General features: G+C 38.5%; 1 protein-coding gene across 2 annotated transcripts in view; it reads right to left on the reverse strand.

Annotated features, from left to right (window-relative positions):
• OXSR1 (oxidative stress responsive kinase 1) overlaps positions 1 to 23,136 on the reverse strand; it is a 107,700-nt gene that overhangs the window by 64,082 nt on the left and 20,482 nt on the right. The window contains exons 2-4 of one of the 2 annotated variants that reach the window (XM_044252683.1): positions 21,590 to 21,702; positions 12,789 to 12,897; positions 4,024 to 4,165 (exon numbers count right to left, since the gene is read on the reverse strand). In XM_044252683.1, coding sequence (XP_044108618.1) covers positions 4,024 to 4,165; positions 12,789 to 12,897; positions 21,590 to 21,702 — 364 coding nt within the window. Of the gene's footprint in view, positions 1 to 4,023; positions 4,166 to 10,126; positions 10,264 to 12,193; positions 12,226 to 12,788; positions 12,898 to 21,589; positions 21,703 to 23,136 lie in introns of those variants that run through there. The other variant, XM_044252684.1, reaches the window with a different exon arrangement.

The raw sequence follows: 23,136 nt of genomic DNA on the forward strand, positions 1-23,136 counted from the left end.
TGGCCAGACTTATCAAAAAGAAAAGAGAAAGGACCCAAATAAATAAAATCATGAATGAAAGAGGAGAGATCACAACTAACACCAAAGAAATACAAACTATTATAAGAACATACTATGAGCAACTCTACGCCAACAAATTTGACAATCTGGAAGAAATGGATGCATTCCTAGAAACATATAAACTACCAAAATTGAACCAGGAAGAAATAGAAAGCCTGAACAGACCCATAACCAGTAAGGAGATTGAAACAGTCATTAAAAATCTCCAAACAAACAAAAGCCCAGGGCCAGATGGCTTCCCAGGGGAATTCTACCAAACATTTAAAGAAGAACTAATTCCTATTCTCCTGAAACTGTTCCAAAAAATAGAAATGGAAGGAAAACTCCCAAACTCATTTTATGAGGCCAGCATCACCTTGATCCCAAAACCAGACAAGGATCCCATCAAAAAAGAGAGCTATAGACCAATATCCTTGATGAACACAGATGCAAAAATTCTCACCAAAGTACTAGCCAATAGGATTCAACAGTACATTAAAAGGATTATTCACCACGACCAAGTGGGATTTATCCCAGGGCTGCAAGGTTGGTTCAACATCCGCAAATCAGTCAATGTGATACAACACATCAATAAAAGAAAGAACAAGAACCATATGATACTCTCAATAGATGCTGAAAAAGCATTTGACAAAGTACAGCATCCCTTCCTGATCAAAACCCTTCAAAGTGTAGGGATAGAGGGCACATACCTCAATATCATCAAAGCCATCTATGAAAAACCAACTGCAAATATCATTCTCAATGGAGAAAAACTGAAAGCTTTTCCACTAAGGTCAGGAACACGGCAGGGATGTCCATTATCACCACTACTATTCAACATAGTACTAGAAGTCCTAGCCTCAGCAATCAGACAACAAAAGGAAATTAAAGGCATCCAAATCGGCAAAGAAGAAGTCAAATTATCACTCTTCGCAGATGATATGATACTCTATGTGGAAAACCCAAAAGACTCCACTCCAAAACTGCTAGAACTTATACAGGAATTCAGTAAAGTGTCAGGATATAAGATCAATGCACAGAAATCAGTTGCATTTCTCTACACCAACAACAAGACAGAAGAAAGAGAAATTAAGGAGTCAATCCCATTTACAATTGCACCCCAAACCATAAGATACCTAGGAATAAACCTAACCAAAGAGGCTAAGAATCTATACTCAGAAAACTATAAAGTACTCATGAAAGAAATTGAGGAAGACACAAAGAAATGGAAAAATGTTCCATGCTCCTGGATTGGAAGAATAAATATTGTGAAAATGTCTATGCTACCTAAAGCAATCTACACATTTAATGCAATTCCTATCAAAGTACCATCCATCTTTTTCAAAGAAATGGAACAAATAATTTTAAAATTTATATGGAACCAGAAAAGACCTCGAATAGCCAAAGGGATATTGAAAAAGAAAGCCAAAGTTGGTGGCATCACAATTCCAGACTTTAAGCTTTATTACAAAGCTGTCATCATCAAGACAGCATGGTACTGGCACAAAAACAGATACATAGACCAATGGAACAGAATAGAGAGCCCAGAAATAGACCCTCAACTCTATGGTCAACTAATCTTCGACAAAGCAGGAAAGAATGTCCAATGGAAAAAAGACAGCCTCTTCAATAAATGGTGTTGGGAAAATTGGACAGCCACGTGCAGAAAAATGAAATTGGACCATTTCCTTACACCACACACAAAAATAGATTCAAAATGGATTAAGGACCTCAATGTGAGAAAGGAATCCATCAAAATCCTTGAGGAGAACACAGGCAGCAACCTCTTCGACCTCAGCCGCAGCAACATCTTCCTAGGAACATCGCCAAAGGCAAGGGAAGCAAGGGCAAAAATGAACTTTTGGGATTTCATCAAAATCAAAAGCTTTTGCACAGCAAAGGAAACAGTTAACAAAACCAAAAGACAACTGACAGAATGGGAGAAGATATTTGCAAACGACATATCAGATAAAGGACTAGTGTCCAAAATCTATAAAGAACTTAACAAACTCAACACCCAAAGAACAAATAATCCAATCAAGAAATGGGCAGAGGACATGAACAGACATTTCTGCAAAGAAGACATCCAGATGGCCAACAGACACATGAAAAAGTGCTCCATATCACTCGGCATCAGGGAAATACAAATCAAAACCACAATGAGATATCACCTCACACCAGTCAGAATGGCTAAAATCAACGAGTCAGGAAATGACAGATGCTGGCGAGGATGCGGAGAAAGGGGAACCCTCCTACACTGTTGGTGGGAATGCAAGCTGGTGCAACCCCTCTGGAAAACAGCATGGAGGTTCCTCAAAACGTTGAAAATAGAACTGCCCTATGACCCAGCAATTGCACTACTGGGAATTTACCCTAAAGATACAAACGTAGTGATCCAAAGGGGCACGTGCACCCGAATGTTTATAGCAGCAATGTCCACAATAGCCAAACTATGGAAAGAACCTAGATGTCCATCAACAGATGAATGGATCAAGAAGATGTGGTATATATACACAATGGAATACTATGCAGCCATCAAAAGAAACGAAATCTTGCCATTTGCGACAACATGGATGGAACTAGAGCGTATCATGCTTAGCGAAATAAGTCAAGCGGAGAAAGACAACTATCATATGATCTCCCTGATATGAGGGAGTGGTGATGCAACATGGGGGCTTAAGTGGGTAGGAGAAGAATCCATGAAACAAGATGGGATAGGGAGGGAGACAAACCATAAGTGACTCTTAATCTCACGAAACAAACTGTGGGTTGCTGGGGGGAGGGGGGTTGGGAGAAGGGGGGTAGGGTTATGGACATTGGGGAGGGTATGTGCTTTGGGGTAAATTGGAAGAGGAGATGAACCATGAGAGACTATGGACTCTGAAAAACAATCTGAGGGGTTTGAAGTGGTGGGGGGGTGGGAGGTTGGGGTACCAGGTGGTGGGTATTATAGAGGGCACAGCTTGCATGGAGCACTGGGTGTGGTGAAAAAATAATGAATACTGTTTTTCTGAAAATAAATAAATTGGAAAAAAAAAAAAGAATGACAAAAAGACTGCCTGATATGAAGGAAAGCCAAATCCAGGGATTAAACAGATTTGGGTAACACAGATTCCATCATTTGGATTCTTATTATCTCTACGTAGGGGATGAATAGAGAGAGGCAGCCAGGAATACCTGAACGATGCAATTATACATATCTTTTCACATTAAAAAAAGGGGGGGAGGCGCCTGGGTGGCTCAGTGGGTTAAAGCCTCTGCCTTCGGCTCAGGTCATGATCCCAGGGTAGTGGGATCGAGCCCCGCATAGGGCTCTCTGCTCAGTGGGGAGCCTGCTTCCTCCTCTCTCTCTCTGCCTGCCTCTCTGCCTACTTGTGATCTCTGTCTGTCAAATAAATAAATAAAATCTTAAAAAAAAAAAAGTCTTGGGGCCTGGATGGCTCAGTGGGTTAAGCCGCTGCCTTCAGCTCGGGTCATGATCTCAGGGTCCTAGGATCGAGTCCCGCGTCGGGCTCTCTGCTCAGCAGGGAGCCTGCTTCCCTCTCTCTCTCTCTGCCTACCTCTCCGTCTACTTGTGATTTCTCTCTGTCAAATAAATAAATAAAATCTTTAAAAAAAAAAAAAAAAAAAAAGCAACAGACAAAATTACACATAGTTCTGTTTTATATATCTTTTAACCATATAAAGGAAATTGGGAAGAAATACTACAAAATGTCACCAGTGACTGTGATGCTTGCCTCTTGATAGCATGAAATGATGTTTTTGTATTTTCCAGTTTGACTAAAATATTTACTTTTTAAATACTTGCTAGCTGTTTAACTAAAACCCTAACCACAATGTGCTGAAACTAGTGATACAAAAAGCCATGATAAAACTCAGAGATTATGATCAATTCTGCAGAAGAATGGGGAATGGTCTCAACAAAATGATACAGCACAACTACCACTGCATTTTCCCAAAAAAGCAGAGTTGTCTTTTACGTACCTGTGAATCTGTCCATTTTTATGCAGGTATTCCAACCCTTCCAGCACTTCTTTGAGTATTGTAGCAATGGTAGGTTCATCTAGGACTCCACTTTTGTGCTCACCCTTTGCCACAATATACTTAATAATGTCTAGAACAGAACCTGAAAACAGAAGACAAAATTTGTTATGAATTTTTGAATCGTTCAATATAATTCAGAGACATTTTGAAATAAAACCATATGTAAGCCTTTTCATAAACTTAAATGTGTAGGAAAGGAAAAAAGAGCAAATACAAGGAAATATGGAAGTTTAATAAAATTATTAATTTATTCTTGATTGCAATCTAAAACAGAAAGCAGCCTAATATCCAAACAGTAGTGTTACACCAGCATTTCCTTTAGACTATTAAAATAAGAATTTGGAAAAGGTAAGAGAATTTTTAACCACATCTGAAAAATACCAGGTAAACCATACCCATCAGTAACACTTTAGTGTAAGATACCACAAACTAATTTAGGTTTCCAATATTGGATCAGATTATGCAACACTGTACAAATAAATACATAAAAATACAATTACAATGCCAGTCAAATTACAAAAGAAACACTTGGCAAGTGAAGATCACATGTGTATGCAAACCAACTTAAGGGTTAAAATTACTCTTCAGGTTAAAAAATAATAAAATAGGTACAACAAGAAAAAAAATGAAAAGGATAAAAACGGCAGTTCTCTTTCAATAACAGCCCAGATATATTATCATTCCTATTCTTCCCCGGATCTGAAATAACACTCTGACTAAAAACTGGAGGGAGACAGAGAAAAAAACACCTACGCAGTAATTAAAATCAAAGACTGCTGACCACCATAATTAGTTATTATAATCAGAAAAGTTTGCTAGAGACTCTTTTAAGATTTTGGGCAGTATAATGGCCCATAAAGACCACAGAAGCAAAACAAAATCATCTCTGATATCAGAAATCATGCCGAAGAGTAGATATAACACAAATGGCACAAAAAAGTTTGGATTTCCATTTCTTGGCACAAGACCTCAATGATCAAGACTGAAATTAAACCACAAGGTTATGCTGAAAATTTGCCCTAGTGGGGGCTTTTATTTCACACACTTACAAGAAAAAATGTATTTCTAAATAGATGGAAAGAAGGGTCTAGATGGAATCCTTCAAAACACATACATTTACTTTAGTTTCCACCTGAAATCCACTAATTTGATAAACTTGATTTAAAAAAAGGTATAAATCCAGGATGAAAAAGAAAACAAAGAAAATAAAAAGGAGAGACATCAATCATTTTTTGGAGGAAGTAAAACAGAACAAGTTAACTAACTAAGAGTAGAGCCATCTGAAACCCAGATGCCTATGGAAGAGTATGTTAATTAGGAAACAGCATATTCCTACAGAGCACATATACAGACAGCAAAGTCTACCTAAGGGGAAGTGAAAGTGGATTGAAGAATAGGGCTGAAACCAGGAAAACTGTTGAAAGTTCATTTATCCAGGAAGAAAGATGCCCAAATTCCTCCCCTCTCTTTGGAAGCCCCTCCCGATCCCCACGTCCTGCAGGAGACAGTTTACTCTCTGGAGACAATGAACCAGGAAGGCTCCAGATTCCAAGTGGCATTTTCAAATACATTATTACACACTTTCCCCTCTTTACTGCCGGGATTCATGAGACTGTGACTCACAGAGGGAGAGGCCTAAAGGAGACATTTTGTTCTGCTTAGTTTAATCAATCACATATTAGTCCCCAAAGCAAAGTAACTATACCAAAAGGTCATATGTTTCATTCTGAGAAACTCGGGCCACATAGGAACTGCTTAGTAAGAAGACATTTATATAAATAAATGCCAACTGAACTATATGTTTGTAATGTAAAGAACATCTAAAATAAGGAATGCAAAGGGAGAAATTCCTACTAGGAATTAAAAATTAACACAACTTAATCTATTCAAAAATTTGGCAATATTATATGCAAGACCTAGATCTGGGTACCACAAAATATGTCAAGATACTCATGGTATAACTGCTGACTTTCTGGGAACTTCCAATCTGGGGAATCAAAAACATGGAGTAATAGAGACTTAGGGCATAAAGTTTTTGGGTTTTTTGAAGATTTTATTTACTTATTTGTCAGAGAGGGAGAGAGAGAGAGCACAAGCAGGCAGTGTTGGAGGCAGAGGCAGAGAAAAAAGCAGGCTCCCCCGCTAAGCAAGAAGCCTGATGTGGGGCTCAATCCCAGAACCCTGGAATCATGATCTGAGCCGAAGGCAGCAGCTTAACGGACTGAGCCACCCTGGTGTCCCAGGGCATACAGAAAGTTATTAGATCTATATTTTTAATGACTTTGAAGGAGGGACTCCTTCTTAAAATCCTCCAAGATTTTTTTTTTTAAGATTTTATTTATTTATTTGACAGAGAGAGAGAGAGATCACAAGTAGGTAGAGAGAGAGGGGGAAGCAGGCTCCCTGCTGAGCAGGGAACCAGATGCCAGGCTCAATCCCAGGACCCATGAGATCATGACCTGAGCCAAAGACACAGGTTTAACCCACTGAGCCACCCAGGTGCCCCAAAAATCCTCCACGATTTTAATGATTTCATATCATTAATGATCAACAGGGAAATTAAAGCAGTGCACACTCCCAGTCTATACGTCCAGCACAGACATTCTGAATAAGCTATATAAGAAGTTCCCTCTCTCTCTTTTTTTAAGATTTTATTCATTTGAGAGAAAAGAGAGTATGTATGCAAGACAGCACAAGTGGTAGAGAGGGAAAAGCAGGGTGCCAACTGAGCAGGGAGCCTGATGCAGGCAGGGCTCAATCCCAGGACTCTGGGATCATGGCCTTCGCCAAAGGCATACACTTAACTGACTGAGCCACCCAGGTGCCCCAAGAAGTCCCCTCTTCTTATACAGTCTCTTTTCCATTTCAGTCTTCCCTTATAGGTGTAAAGATTTTTATGCCACAAAGACCCTGATCTTTAACTGACAAATATTGGTCCCGGAAGGTGTTCATTTTTTCCTGTATGATTTCTTCAGCATCTTGCAGCATCTAACATGATGACTGTGCTTACATTACAATCCTCCTTCCTCTAATATCAAAATTATATAGATCTCTTCATATCAACTAAGAAATGTGAAGGTAAAATATGTTAAGCAAAAAAAGACGGCAGATTACCACTGGATGATTCAATTAACAGCTCAGGAAAAGTAGGAATAATGAGGGAAAGCTATAACCCCACACACAATCTTACGTCCTTGGGCACAATCTGGAAAAAATACTCCACAGGGATAATCCCTTCTCGAACTTTAACACATGAAGAGGTTAGTTGGTAAACTGGTTAAAAATGCAGATTTCCAGATCTTGCAGACTGCTATACAAGAGATAGAAGGTGGGCCCAAAAGATGTATTTTAACAAACTTGACTACCTGACGAACAGTGTCCACTGAAATCTAAGCATTTCTCAGAGTAAAAGCAGAATAGAAAATAAGAAGCAATGGGTACAAATCAGGTAACAAAGCAAAAAGTAAAAATGTAGATACCTATTCCAAAAAGTCCATCTCATGTCTGCTTTCCTAGCCCATGGCATAGAACATTTAATAAGCAATGCGAAACTTTTAACTGCCCAGAAAATCATTATTAAATATTAAAATAATATTGAAAAAGTGGCAAAACAGCTGGTTTAGACACTTAAGTGCCATAATTACAGCTCATGTTCGTTTCCTCAGGTTACTTTTATAAAAAAACACTCTTTGAATCCAAAATTAGCTCATTTTGGTTACTAGAATTTCTGCCAAGAAGCTTTAACCAGTATTTAGCCACTGGGCTTTGATCTTGTCTTCCTGAGCCATGGAAGGTTTCAAAGGTGACAAAATTTGCTTGGGCTCAGTATTCCATTTCAAACAGACATGCCCCTACACTGTTGCTTGAACAACCAAAGTTGGTGACTATTATTAATACCAGGTATTTTACCTGGGTCCTGATTAGATTACATAAGATCCCATGGAAGACAACAAAGTTGAGAGCATCCCTGAAGAACAAAATCAATTCACTAAGATAGTGATTTTAAATTGGGTTTCTTCAGGGTCACAATTCATACCTCTAAGTCCTACAGATAATTCTCTCTCTTCTCCTTTCATTAGCTTTCATAATTACTTTGATTTCTGAAACTTGCAGTTTGGTGCTAATAAATTGCAGAAATATTTACTTAGATCAGAACTGCTTCTAATTTCTGAAGATTAACTTCTTAGGCTAATAAATTCCAATATTCAATATCAGAGTTTAATTCACAGAGGAGTATCACAGTTACATGGAAGCAATAAGAAGACTATAATAGGGGCGCCTGGGTGGCTCTGTGGGTTAAGCCTCTGTCTTGGCTCAGGTCATGATCTCGGGGTCCTGGGATTGAGCCCTGAGTCGGGCTCTCTGCTCAGTGCAGGGCCTGCTTCCCACTCCCCACCCCCCAACCTGCCTCTCTGCCTAGTTGTGATCTCTCTCTCTCTCTCTCTGTGTCAAATAAATAAATATATATATTTTTTTAAAGGACTATAATATTGACACACTGAATCTAAACTTACTTTAACCATGATGTCCGACTGCTTGGTAGGTGCAATTCAGTGATAGCTGCAATTCAGTTTATGATTTTATTAGCTTATTAAACTTTATATCAATGCAATGTTGCTAAATGAAAAGTATGCTTTTGTTTTAAATATTTTGGCTAAAAAAGTTGATGTGAAAGAAGGTCGCCTAAACATACTTCCATCAACTCTGGTTATTTATATTATTTAATTACTCAAAGGGAGCCTCTGCTTATCAATAGTCTTCTCCTCTCAATCTTTTGGCTCCAGGTGCAGGTCCCCATCAGTTAACACCATACTCCTCCATTCTGCCTCCAGAACCTTCTCCGCACAGTGTTCCCTCTATGTGGATCACTTCCCCCATCTCTCCCTTGATACCACCTCCACCTCCCACTTCACCTGGCTAATTATGACCTATTCTCTAGGTCTCAGCTGAACATCACCTCCTGAGGGAAGTCCTCATTAACCCCTCTGCATCCATTCTCCCTCAGTTGGGTTACATTCTCCTGGTACCTGTTTCCCATGGCACCTGAAACTTCTTCCTGGTCCTCTACATAGTTAATTATTAAATTGTAACTTTTCCTTACTATCTATGAGGCCCATAAGAGCAAGGAACTAAGGGTATGATTCACCAATATATTGGTGATCAGTAAGTATTTGATGAATGGAATGTTAACTGAGCTCTAAATCTTTGCAGTTTCTCTGTATTTTATTTTTTTTAAAGATTTTATTTATTTGACAGAGAGAGATCACAAGTAGGCAGAGAGGCAGGCAGAGAGAGAGAGGAGGAAGCAGGCTCCCCGCTGAGCAGAGAGCCCGATGCGAGACTCGATCCCAGGACCCTGAGATCATGACCTGAGCCAAAGGCAGCGGCTTAACCCACTGAGCCACCCAGGCGCCCCAGTTTCTCTGTATTTTAAAAGCATTTTAAAGTTCTGCTTAGTTGTAGCTTTTGTTTTCTAAAAAGTGTTTAACGTATCTGTTCAATTTAAATGTTTATTCACTTTATAACTAGAAAAGCAAGACTTCATTTTTCTAAGATGTCAATTCTTTAATATCTTAAAAGGTTTAGATATAAGATTATATTGACTCATAGAAACTGAAGTAATTAAAAAGAGAGTTAATGGCTGGAACATGTTTGAAAATTATCCTCCAGGAAATCTGCTGAGTCCCAGGGCTGGAAAAATTGGGCACTGTCCCAGGAAACCTAAGACCGGGAAAGACAGAGAGGTACATTTAAAAGGCATCCCACCCAGCTACATGTCCTGCCCCTTCTAAGATCAGGATATATATTCCCTGACAGAAAAACAGAGATTCTTTAAAAAATATATATTCATTCTGCTTAGGAGTAGCAGAAAGGATGGGTTTGCATACCGGAATGGATGAAGGAATAAAGTAAGACAATGTATTCCTATTCATCAAAGGACTTTTTAGCAAAACAGTAAAAACTTTGTATTATACATTTTTTGTAAATTACAAATAAAGCAAATTATGCTATAGGTGATCAATAATGAAAGATACAGTATTACCTAATATTCCCATATCTGTCCATACTGAAAGAACCATGCTTGACCACCATCTTGAAAGGTGGTTGGTGTTAGCAAGGATTCCAACCATCATATGAACAGGGCCTTTAACAAAGCCATCCAGTTTCTCCAGTGTGTCACTAATGGGATTGAAACAAAAAGGTGATTCTGGCTACACTGAAAAGCATCAAATAACACGGGATTATTACTAATGGCTAAATTTCCTGTGCATCTACATGTCAGCACAATGAAAGATGCCTGACATACGTCACCTCATTTACTACACCCCAACACCCTAAAATACAGAAAGGTATCCCCATTTGACAGCAAAGTTAACAGGTTCAAAGAGTTTAAAAAGTTTGCCCAATGACATAAACCTGCTAAGTAGGAAAGTGGAATTTAATTCTAGAGCCTGAGCTCTTTTACAGCCTCTCTGGGGAGATAAGGTGTTCAATGAAATATAGTATTATCAATTCTAAAATGGAAAATCATGCTCCCATACAAAATACATATGGAAACAAAAATCAAGAAGCATAGTGATGGAAAGGTTGGTAGCTCCATCACTCACAAGTCCTCCCAATCTTGCTTCATGATCCAAATCCATGCCTTGGCAAAATGTCTAATTTACTATATGACTTGGGCCTTCAGTTAACCATAACAAAATGTTCAATCTATACATGACAATGGTCCGCTGTTGGCAATCAGCAATACTTACATTTTATTCTAAAGGCTTGAGCAGAAATAACTGTATACATACTGCAGGATAAAGCACCATAATTAACTATGTTAATATTGGGGATCAAAATTTTCTGTGTAAGAGAAAAGAGATTCAAGTACCATTTTAAGAAGTTTTAAAAGTCTATAATGTTAAACTTGAACTGGAAACACTAATTCCAAATCATTATTTTTAATACACTATATTTCCAAGTTATTACAACTTGAAGTGATGACATCGTAGTAGCAATGAATATCCCCAAAATCCCCGACATCCCAGTTATGCTCTCTAAATAACTTTCTTCTAACAAAGATCAGAACCCCTTAGAGTACTGGCTGATTCTGGGTCTGGGAAAAGCAATATAAATGTGACCCTAAGAAATCTTGAACCAAAAACTAAAGGATTCACGTCAAAAGGGCATAAGAGTAAGCTTAAATGGAGACGCACTGACAAAGTTTCAGACAATCTGGGCATCAAAAAAATAGAGTAAAACTGACTGGAAGTCACTAAATATGTAAAATTCTTTGTGTCTATGTAATGACATTTTAAAAAAATGAAAGCCTTACCCAACAAGGGAAAAAAAAAAAACCCTCTCATTTGCTACCACTGGAGGTGAATACTAAACCAACTTTTTACTCTGAAAATTGGTACTTAAGTAAAAAGATCAAAAATGTATCTTCCGGGGTGCCTGGGTGGCTCAGTGGGTTAAAGCCTCTGCCTTCGGCTCAGGTCATGATCCCAGGGTCCTGGGATCGAGCCCCACATCAGGCTCTCTGCTCGGCAGGGAGCCTGCTTCCTCCTCTCTCTCTGCCTGCCTCTCTGCCTACTTGTGATCTCTGTCTGTCAAATAAATAAATAAAATCTTTAAAAAAAAAATGTATCTTCCATTTTTAGTAGGAACTACAATACAGATTAATCAAAGAGCCCCAGTTAATAAGGTAAAGTTCCTTTACACAGAAGAATGCTAGTTTATACGTGTAAAAGAAAAGATGCAATAAGTCTCCATTCTGCAAACCCTGACAGAATAACTGACTCAAGTAAGGATTGTGAATGGACGCTAGAATTATTAAATGAAACACTTAGGTGGGGGAGTGGGGGAGGGCCACCTGGGTGGCTCTGTCCGTTAAGCATCTGCCTTCTGTTCAGGTCATGTGGGATTGGAGCCTTGTGTCTAGCTCCCTGCTCAACAGGGAGTCTGCTTCTCCCTTTCCCTCTGCCCCTCCCCTCTGCCTGTGTTTTCTCTCTCAAATAAAGAAATGAAATGAAATGGAATGAAATGAAATGAAGAAAGAGAAAGAGAAATAAAGAAAGAGAAAGAAAGACTGACTGACTTAGGTGGGAAACTGGATACTCACAAGTGCCCAAGTATCATCTCACAGATTACCTGCTGCAAAGGGAAAAAAAGTTAACCTTTCCATGCTGAGGTCTGGCTGTCAAAACCTTAAGCAATCAAAAGTAACACTACCATTAAAGATATAACAAGAGAGCAAATACTTCCTGGTGTGATGCACTATGAATACACAGCATTACCCACAAAATATTGCTAAAAAAATTTTTAACTTAAATCTAATCAACCTTTTGGTCCAATTTTCAATTTGCATAAAAAGGGGAATACAAATCAAGTTAAATTCACCAGAAAGATATAAGCAGATAAATCCAAAATGTGGGTCATTCTACAAGACAGTTATTCTCAGACCCTTCAGACTAGTACCTTCAACAAATTTCTGTCATGGAACAGAGGAAGCTGGAGGGAATCACCACAGATTAAGAGCTTGCAACCAAATGCAGTGTGTGAAACCTGTCTCAGCTCATATACCGGCATCTTTAGCAGATACTATATTTTCAGTATGTCCTCAAAAGCAAATATCCATCAACACCAAACCAGGATAAAGAATATTTTTAGTAACCTTCCAACCAACGGAAGTTAGCATTTCATTGGACTCTACTCACCTCCACTTAGCAGCTTCATGACTAGCCACAGTTCATCTTTTACCACAAAAGACGTGTAGTAAGACACAATATTAGGATGATGGCACTGACTCATGGCTTGAATTTCTTTCTACAAATAAGAGAAAACATGGTAATATATTAGATGCAAGCCTAAACAACACTACAAGTTAGTGAATTCAGATTTGAAAAGCCCAAGACTATATAACAACCTTTGCAAGATCTACAGTTAAACCAAAAAACTCCTCAATTTCCCTCAGTCCTTTCTGACAGATCATTCCACTCAATAACCTCTTTAACTAGAAACATGCCTGCTTTATCACAGCCTTACACAGCACCATAGAGGCCTCCACTAGGACACGTTTTTTTCTTTAAGGTGCCCTTGAAAAACTCTCTTGGGAAATCTGGTTTTACAGCCACAGAGGATAATTACTAATAAATAGAGAGTGGTTTTGTTTTTGTTTTATCGTATCTTAAAGTGTTTATTTTCTTTTTAAATTTTATTTATTTGAGAGAGAGAGAAAGGGCATGCATACACATGAGCAGGCAGAGGGGCAGAGGGAGAGGAAGACAAAATCTCCAGCAGACTCCACGCTGAGTGGGGAGCCAGACTCGGAGGTCAATCTCACAACCCTGAGATCATAACCTGAGCCGAAGGAGATGCTTAACGACCAAGCCACCCAGGCACCCCATTACTTTACTTTTATTACTCAAGTACTGAAGTACAATTGACATACAATGTTCTATTAGTCTTAGGAATACAGCATAATGATTTGACAATTCTATATATTACTCACTGCTCACAAGTGTAGTCACATCTATCACCATACATTATTATACTGACTATATTCCCCACAAAGTAAGTCATCTTTGTGACTTACTTATTTTATACTTCTAAGTTTGTATCTCTTAACCCCCTTTATCTGTCTCACCCATCTCTGCAGCCGATGGCAGTGAGATTGTTCTCTGCATTTAAGAGTCTGTTTTTCCTTTGTTCACTTGTTTTGTTTCTTGGATTCCACATGTAAGAGAAATCATATGGTATTTGTCTTTCTCTGTCTTACTTCACCTAGCATAATACTCTCTAGGCCTATCCATGTCACAAATGGCAAGATGCCATTCATTGTATAGCTGAGTAGTATTCCACTGTGTGTATCTGTGTGTGTGTAAAATCACCTCTTTTTTAATGTATTCATCTATAGATGGACACTTGGGTTGCCACCATATCTTGTCTATGGCAATAAACAAAGGGGTGCAAATATCTTTTCCAACTAGTGTTTTCATTTTCTTTGGGTAAATACCCACAAGCAGAATTAATTACTGGATCATATGGTAGTTCTATTGTTAATTTTTGGGGGTGCCTCCATACTATTTTCTACAGTGGTTGTACCAATTTATATTCCCACCACTAGTGCAAGAAGGTTCCCTTTTCTCCACATCCTCACCAACACTTGTTATTTCTTGTCTTTTTGATTTTAGCCATTCTGACAGGTTTGAGTTGATACCTCATTTTGGTTTTGACTTGCATTTCCCTGGTGATAAGTGATGTTGAGCATCTTTTCATGTGTCTATTGGCCATCTGGCTGTCTTCCTTAGAAAAATGTCTATTCAGGTAGAGGGTGCTTTTGGTTTGTGGGTTTTATTTTAAAAATACTATTTCTTCCCATTTTTGTGAAATAATTAACAATTCTCAGTCTAATAAGAAATATCCTGAAACGGCAAGGTCAGAAACCAAGTCCAAAGTAGAAATGTGAGCTCCCTCTAAGCTTACTCTACCTCAGGTTATGAATTTAGATTAGCTTGGGTGTGATAAAGGGACTTATAGAGCCCTGAGTGATCTGGGCCCTGCTTACCTCTCTCATCTCCATCCTCCTATCTCACTGACCCAACCCCAATATACCTCTACGATCCAGCCACAGTAAACTTCAGGGGACCATGCTTCTTCTAACCATGGATATTTAATGGCATTGCTCCCTCTACCTCAAATACACCTCCTTCATTATTTTACCCTGGCTAAAAATGCTAATTCTTCCTTCTAATCTAGCCAAAATATCAATTCCATCAGCTCCCCAAGTTGAGTTAGGTATCTCTTATCTTCCAAACTCCCTGTGTATCTCTTTACATCATGGCACATATGCACTGGCCAGTACCTTGGGTACTTATTTATCTATCCCTCCCTGGTAGACTGAGAACTCCAGAAAGCAAGTACTTAAAAGTGGATCCCTAAATGCAAGCTGGTGCATATTCCATGCATCCGCGCACACACACACAGAGGACTGTTACTCAGCCAAAAAAAGAATAATGTCTTGCCATTTTCAACAACATGGATGGATCTACAGGGTATAACATTAAGTGAGGTAAGTCAGAGGAAGACAAATATACCATATGGTTTCACTCATATGTGGAATTTAAAATACAAAACAAACAAAATAAAAAGACAAAAGCCAGACTCTTAAATACACACAACAAATTGGTGGTTGCCAGAGGGGATGTGGGGGGGGGGTGAAAGAGATAAAGGGGATTAAGAGAAGATTTATCGTGATGAGCACTAGTAATGCACAGAATTGTTGAATCATTACACTGCACACCTGAAACTAATGTAACACTGTATGTTAATTGTACTTGAATTTTAAAAATCCATGAAAAAAGGTGGAGTCCCTAAATACTGCAGAACTTATCATATTATATTGTAATTGCTTATTTTTCTGTATCCTTCACAAAACTTTAAGCTCAGTGAAAGCTGAGCCTCTGTATTCCTGGCACTTATCACCCTGCCTGGCACACAGTACACCTGCAATAAATATTTACTGGATGAATTAAATCCTATAGTGCTTTATAAAACTTTTTACTTATTTAAGTACTGTACTTGCCCTATGACCTTGATATTTGTATAGTAAAAATAAATTGTGTAGAAGTTGCCCAAAACTGGATTCAAAAGCAGTGCTCCATGAACATTAGTTTTTCTTGTCTCATCTCTAACTGAATGTAAATTCCTTTATAGCAAGGTCTTTGTCATATACATTTCTGCAACCTCCAAAGTCACCAGCACAGTCTTCTGAACTAAAAACTAAGTAAAACTAAAGTAAGCACCTCCCTGTTGACATAGTTACAAAAGATTAAAAGAAATAAGAGAAGACATATGAGAGAAACATATGGCAACATATATTCCCAGTGAGTCATAAAGATAGTAAATATTACAAGAATTCATTGGAAAGAAGAGTGAAGGTAGGCAAGAAGTCCTCTCAGGGGAGGTTTGGTTCTACAGGATATAGGGGAATTACAGCACTGAAAGGCACACACAAATACAAAAAAAAAAGAAAGAAAGATGAACTATACAAGACATATTTTAGGATGCAATGAGTAGACCTGTCTAGGGTAAGTGGTTCATGCTTTCAACAAATTATCTACCAAGCGTTTACTACTAGGTGCCAGGCACAGTGCTAGGTGATTGACTACAATGGTGAGCCCTCAAGAAACCCACAGTCTGTGGGCAAATATTAATTTAACAACACACAGTGATAAACAGTTGGATAGGAGAAGTACCAGATACTACATGACTTCACTGGAGAGGCAAATTATCAGAAAACAGGAATGATAATAAAACCTCCTATAAGAAGTTTTACTACACTGACACAGGAAAGGTAACTAGACTTTACAGGTTTGACTGTTTAATCACATGGGACCATATCGTAAAGGACCATGTAACTGTGTTCAAGAATTTAGGCTTCATCCTAACAGCAAAGGGAAGGCATCAAAGGCTTAATTATATATACTGTTTCATAAAAATCACTATGACTGCAATATAGAAAATAAATGAGAGAAAACAAGACCAGAGCCAAAGACACTGTCGAACGCTATTGCTATGACCTGGGTAAGGGACGACGGTGGCCTAAAAAAAATGATAACTAGTCACTCAGTCTGGATAATCATCACACTGTGATCACATTACTATTAGGAGAAGATGGTGAACAGCATCTGGGAACTTTCTGTTACTTCTTCTGCAACTCTTCCAGAAGTTTAAACTACCTCAAAATAGCTTTTAAAAAATACATTGGAGGATGGTTGGGTGGCTCAGTTGGTTAAGCATCTGCCTTTAGCTCAGGTCATGATTCCAGGGTCCTGGGAAGAAGCCCTGCATTGGGCTTCCTGCCTGGTGCTCCCGCTGTTTGTGCTCTTTCGGTCAAATAAGTAAATAAAAATCTTTTAAAAAATAAATTAAAATAAATTAAAAGTACATGGCAAAAAAAAAAAAAAAAAAAAAAAAAGTACATGGCAATATGAATGAGAAGAAAGGAAGGAGTCATGAGATATACTGAAGAGGTACAAACCACAGGACTTGGGGACCAACTGGATAGGGTAGGGGAGACAGAGGGTGACAATTCATGCACATAGAATTGGGGTCAAATGGTCCAATGTCTTAAAAGTGAAGCTAAGGACTTTCATTTTCAGCTCTACCCTGAGAGAGGGAACCACCAAGTGTCCTCTAGGAGACTATTAGAGAACCATCAAATCTGAACTCTTGAAAGGGCCTTAAATATTTTTCTTTCTTCTATTCCTTTAAAGGTAGGGGAGGAGAGGGGTTCCTTTATCTTAACTCCCATTGGAGTTATCCTTTTCCCTTTCCTTTCCAAAGTAAAAATAAGTATGTAAGTGCTATATTCACTCTGACTCAAGTTTCCCAGTAGCTCCCTCCCATACTGAAGTGAATTCCATCTGTCTCACTGAAACGACTTGCTTTAAAGTCCTGTTACCTTCTGCTGCCAGAGCTTTCCTATGGATTTCTCTGTTCTCCACCTGAAGCTTTCTCAAGCATTGCTTAATGATGACTTTTCATTCTTTCCTGGAAGTCACTCATCTTGATTTCTAACATTTACTCCTGGTTTTCTAATTACCCCAACACAAACAGTTTACCTCCACTTCACACCATTCAGTCAGTCCCCAAGCAATGTTAATTTACTCATTCATTCCTATTGACTGAACACAATAAAGTCCCTGCCCTCATGGAATGTTCATTCTAAAACTAACAATTCAGGCACGCCTCTCAGGTCCCCTCCCTCCTTGGGAGCTTTGTGCTATCACTTTGCTATTGCTCAATAAACCCTGCTTTGCTGCCTACTAAAAAAAACAAAAATAATAAATAAATAAAACTAACAATTCTTCCACCTATAAAATGTCTAGGGAATGTGTTTTTCTTTCCCTTATCACTGTCACTGCCTGAGTTTAGAGTCTTAATACCTCTTTGTGTGGCCCTATGTACCTCAAACCATGGGTTGCAACTCACACAAGCCACGACACAAACTAAGTAGATAAAGTTAGAAACAAAAAAGAAATAGAAAATCAGACTGCGTTCTACAGAATATAATTAAGAATTGTTTTATGAAAATATTGTTTCAGTTATATATTAGTATTTATGAATATATATATAACTAATTCTTTTCTAATTCTAAACCTCTGCCTGGTAAGGTTTCTATCTCTGTCTGTTCAAAGTGTCCCCAGCCCTGGTGGGCCAGAACATAAAAATCTCTACAGAGGCCTCCATCTTTGTAACTAGGAGCACACCTCCTCCTCTTACTTCACAGTGGTTGACACCTCTCCTACGCATCTGTCCCACTTGGTCCTGTACAGGAGACAAGAGTGTTAACTCTTCATTCAACTGGATTGTGAGCCTCCCAGTAGAATGAGAGACATTTTATGCCTCTTGTGTTCCCTTCAGCTCTCTGGCCAATGAATCTAGTACTAGCAACTACCAGAGAAGAGAAAAAGCTCAAAACACTGCCTAGTGTGCCCGTGAGTAACAGCTCTGGAAAAGGTAAGTGTAGTAAGATTTTATAGCTGATTTTCCCATCACACTTAGCAAAGGTTGTCAGGTAAGAAAACATTTTGACAAGAGAAAGGAGCAATATACTACACCTCCTCACCAGTAACTGCCACACAGGATACACACCTAAATCATAGTTCGCATCAGCACCCTTTCTACATTATAGCAGAGACCATTTTGAAAACAAACTTAAAATCACAACACCACAAGTTTGGTACGCTGATCTAAAACTAAAGGGCTTCTTATCTCTTGGAAACTGAGCCCTTCTCACTCACATGTCAGGTCCCTGACACTACAAACACCACAAATAAACCAGCCTTCTTTATATTCCCAATGTTTCTTCAGACTTTAGTGGGATCTCACTTGTTTGCCCTCCAAAAAGGCCAATTGTTTTAAATTTGTTTTTACTAAGGGGTGCCTGGGGGGCTCAGTCCCTTAAGTGTCTGCCTTCAGGTCATGATCCCAGGGTCCTTGGATCGAGCCCTGCATGGGGCACTGTGCTCAGCACAGTTTGCTTTTACCTCTCCCTCAGCCCCTCCCCACCACTCATGCTCCCTCTCTCTCTCAAATAAATAAATTTGTTAGATGTTTTACTAAAAGTCACGTCCCTTTACTTATTTGCCAAATATATAAATACTATATTTGTAATATAAAGCTTACTGGACTATGCAGACAAAATGATGAAGGTCTAATTTATTTTTTTCTTTTACTATGCTATACCAAATTTGCACTCCTCTACAAGTAAGGCCTAGTGTAATAACACAAATATTATTTTCAAGATGTCAAATATCTGACAGATGCTCTTTTGACTTTTGGACCAAGATTATAATCAGTTACTATTAGATGAAGTAGTTAACAACAGACTTTACTCAGAAAGACCTGATTTTTAATCCAGACTGTCACTTACTGTATGATTTACTTCCTTCATCTAAAATGGAGCATGGAGGCACTTATGAGGGTAAAGTACACTTAAGGGCCTATCACTAAAAAGATGTTTGCTGTTACTATCATGTGAGCACAGTCAAGTTATTTAAACTTTGAACTTCCATTTCTTTAGTCATGAGGTAATAAATGAGACTTTCATTCACCTTTATGCTATCCTTAAGGGTTATGTAAAATAACTGGCAAATGATACAAATTCATACCGGGCTTCTCAAATTCCAGTTAATATATATTGGCTAAAAATTCTGATTTTCCCTCAAAATAATTAGTTTACAATTTACAGCCTCCTTTTATGATGACTGCAGTTGAAATATCCAAATGATGCTCCAAGGGATTGTAGGCATCTCTAAATGCAAGATCACTACCTACGATTTCCATGGGCATGTCCTTTCAAGTGTATATTCTCTCACAAAAGCGGCTCAGGATCACTATAGCAAGTTTTTTCTTTAGCTTCTACTCACACATTACCAACTCCTGAAGACATGCTTTTGGGTTTTTTTTGTTTTTGTTTTTAAAGATTTTATTTATTTGACAGAGAACACAAGTAGGCAGAGAGGCAGACAGACAAAGAGAAGGAAGCAGACTTCCCACGGAGCAGAGAGCCCGATGCGGGGCTCGATCCCAGGATCCTGGGACCATGACCCAAGCCAAAGGCAGAGGCTTCAAACCACTGAGCCACCCAGGTGCCCCAACATGCTTTTGTTTAATCTCCTAAAAACTCAATGTATAATTCTATTATCTCTTTTCCTTTTATTCCAATATTCCCTAATACTCAGTATAGGCTCCACCAGAAATTAATTCCAACCTGGGAACACAGTGACTTCTGGAATGTCAGAACATCTCAGTGCTAATTCCTGCCTCTCTATCACTAGCTGTATGTGACCTTAGAGAAATACTTAATAACATTAGTTCCTATTTGTATGGCAGCTTATACTTTTCAAGTACTAGATCATTTCATCCTCAAAGAAAAACCTCATGAAGAGGGCACCTGGGTGGCTCACTCAGTTAAGCATCCAACTCTTGATTTTGGCTCAGGTGATGATCTCAGGGTTGTGAGATCAAGCCCTGCATCGGGCTCCATACTCAGTGTGAAGTCTGCTTGAAATTTTCTCTTCCTCTGCCCCTTCCCCACTAAGTAAGTAAATTAATTAATTAATAAAATCTTTTTAAAAAGAAATTAAAACCTCATGAAGTACATGAAGCAGATGTTATTATTTCCATTTTAAGCCAAAAAAACAGGATTTACAAAGTTAAATGATTTGAAAATCTACTTCATATCCTTTACTGGGCACTTACTACATATTTCAAACAATTCTGGGTTCCGCGGCTCATACAAAATCCCTGTGTGTCTAGCTTTTAATGCCACAGAACATCTCTTACAGCTATTAATCCCCAAGACTCCCTTTCTTCTCTTTTTCCATAGCTTTTGGAGAAGGCAACACCACCTTCTACTTCCCATCTTGCATCAATGGTCATAATGCAGATTGGTACCATGTTCCTAGGAGGCCAAAGCATTTTAAAGCATATTCCATCGACCAGGTATCACAATTGCATGAAACTAGTTTAAGGAAAGAGAAAAGTAAAGAAGCATTATTTAAAACAACAAAAGAGAGGAAAAAGGTAATTGTCCGATACAAGAAATAGGTTAAATAAAATGTGATCTGCCTATGCAACAGAATATTACACACATACTGAAAGGCATTTTAATTCATATTTATAGACAGAATTTGATAAATTTCTCTATGAAAAGAACAAGTAAATTATTACATTATCATAAAAATACAAAAATATGTAATGTATGAAATATATTTGTATTTATATTCTGAAAGACTATATAGCAAGTGTAAACCTCAGAATGGGAGGATTACAACTAATTTTTCCTATTTACCTGGATTTTTCTATATTTTACAATAAGAATTATTTACTGAGCCAATCACAATACCTTTTTTTTAGAAAAGTAATTAAAATTTTCAAGTTATTTCCCACTCCAACATGAATACAAATAGGAGTATATTTCTCAATAAAAAATATGAGATGTGCATACCAGGAGTTCATCCATGCTAGTTTGACATTTCTCAAGGTTTATCCGTTTGATTGCCACTTTCTCCTTCTTAGGGGCACAATATGCTGCTTGGACCACAGCAGTTGCTCCACTCCCTAAAGATAAATACATAAATGAGTAAATAAATAGATGAATAGATAAGAACATGACATTTCTAATTCTCACACAATTTAAATAAGAAAATAATTCAGGGCATCTGGGTGGCTCAGTCGGTTAAGCATCCAACTCTTGATTTCAGCTCAGGTCCTAATCTCAGGGTTGGGAGACTGAGCCCCACACTGGGCTCCCCTTAAGACTTTCTCTCTCCCTCTCCCTCTCCCCCTCATCCTCAGCTCATGCACATGCTCTCTCTCTCTCTCTCTCTCTCTCTAAAAAGAAAAATAAATACTAAAATAAACAAGAGAAGAATTCTTACCTTGTTCCTACACTCAACAACAGATAACACTCTAAAAAGTAAGGTGTCGGTCAATAAAAGCCAAAGCCTTGACCATTTCATAGAATTCCTAATAAACACCAGCAGGGAGGAAGAACCAAAATGGCTACAGTTCCAATTCTAGAGTATGACGGCACAGGCTCGCACTTCCCTGTTCCTCTCTTCTCAATACAACTGAATACCCTAGAAATAACTTAACAGACAATCATACAATGACCCTAACAGGTGGAAAGAAAGTAGATGAGTTAAGGGCCTTTCGATGTGAGGAAAAGCACCACTGTGAGTTCACTGGGTTTTCCTCTTATCTCCCACAAATCCATGAAGAGTCTGAAACCAGAACCACCAACACAGATAGACAAAAGAGAAAATCTTGCTTTCTGGACAAAGGGCTGTAAAAGTATTAGCAGAGACCTAGCTTAGCAGAGACCAAAGGTGAGAGAGACCCTCCCCAGGACTCCCCAGCCCCTATCCAGGATAGCAGGGGACCCCAATTCACTACAACATCGGCATCAGCAGGGTCTCCACCCCATCCCCAGACAGCAGTGGGCCAGATCTGCCACACCTGGGGCAATGTCCAGCCAACCTGCCCTTAGCAGTAGCAGAGATGGGGACCCAAACCACCAGTCAGCCCAGGCAACACCTCTGTAAAGATCAAGCAGGAGCTCCTATGATGCCAGAAAAATAAAGAGAATAACACTGCAAGAGCTCTGAAAACTAAATTATCACAGGAAATACACAGCTCCCAAAAGCAGGCCAGAACCTAACACTAACCCTGAATAGAGTTATTGCCTACAAAAATAGAAGACTTAAGCAGGATAAAGACTCTCTTCATATTAATATCTTAGATGTCCAGAATAAAATTTTTTAAAAATCACGCACCAAGAAAAACACACATGAGTAAGAAACAGAATCATACTGATGTCAACACCAAAATGAACCACAATTTGGAATTACTTGACAAGAATCTTAAAGCTATCTTCATAAAAATACTTCAATAGACAATTAAGAATTCTCTTAAATAAAAAAAATAGAATATTTCAGCAAAGAAACAGAAGCTTTTTTTTTTAAAAAAAAACTACCAAATGGAAATTATGTA

This window comes from Neovison vison, chromosome 6 (assembly GCF_020171115.1).
Source record: "Neovison vison isolate M4711 chromosome 6, ASM_NN_V1, whole genome shotgun sequence".
NCBI lineage: Eukaryota > Metazoa > Chordata > Mammalia > Carnivora > Mustelidae > Neogale > Neogale vison.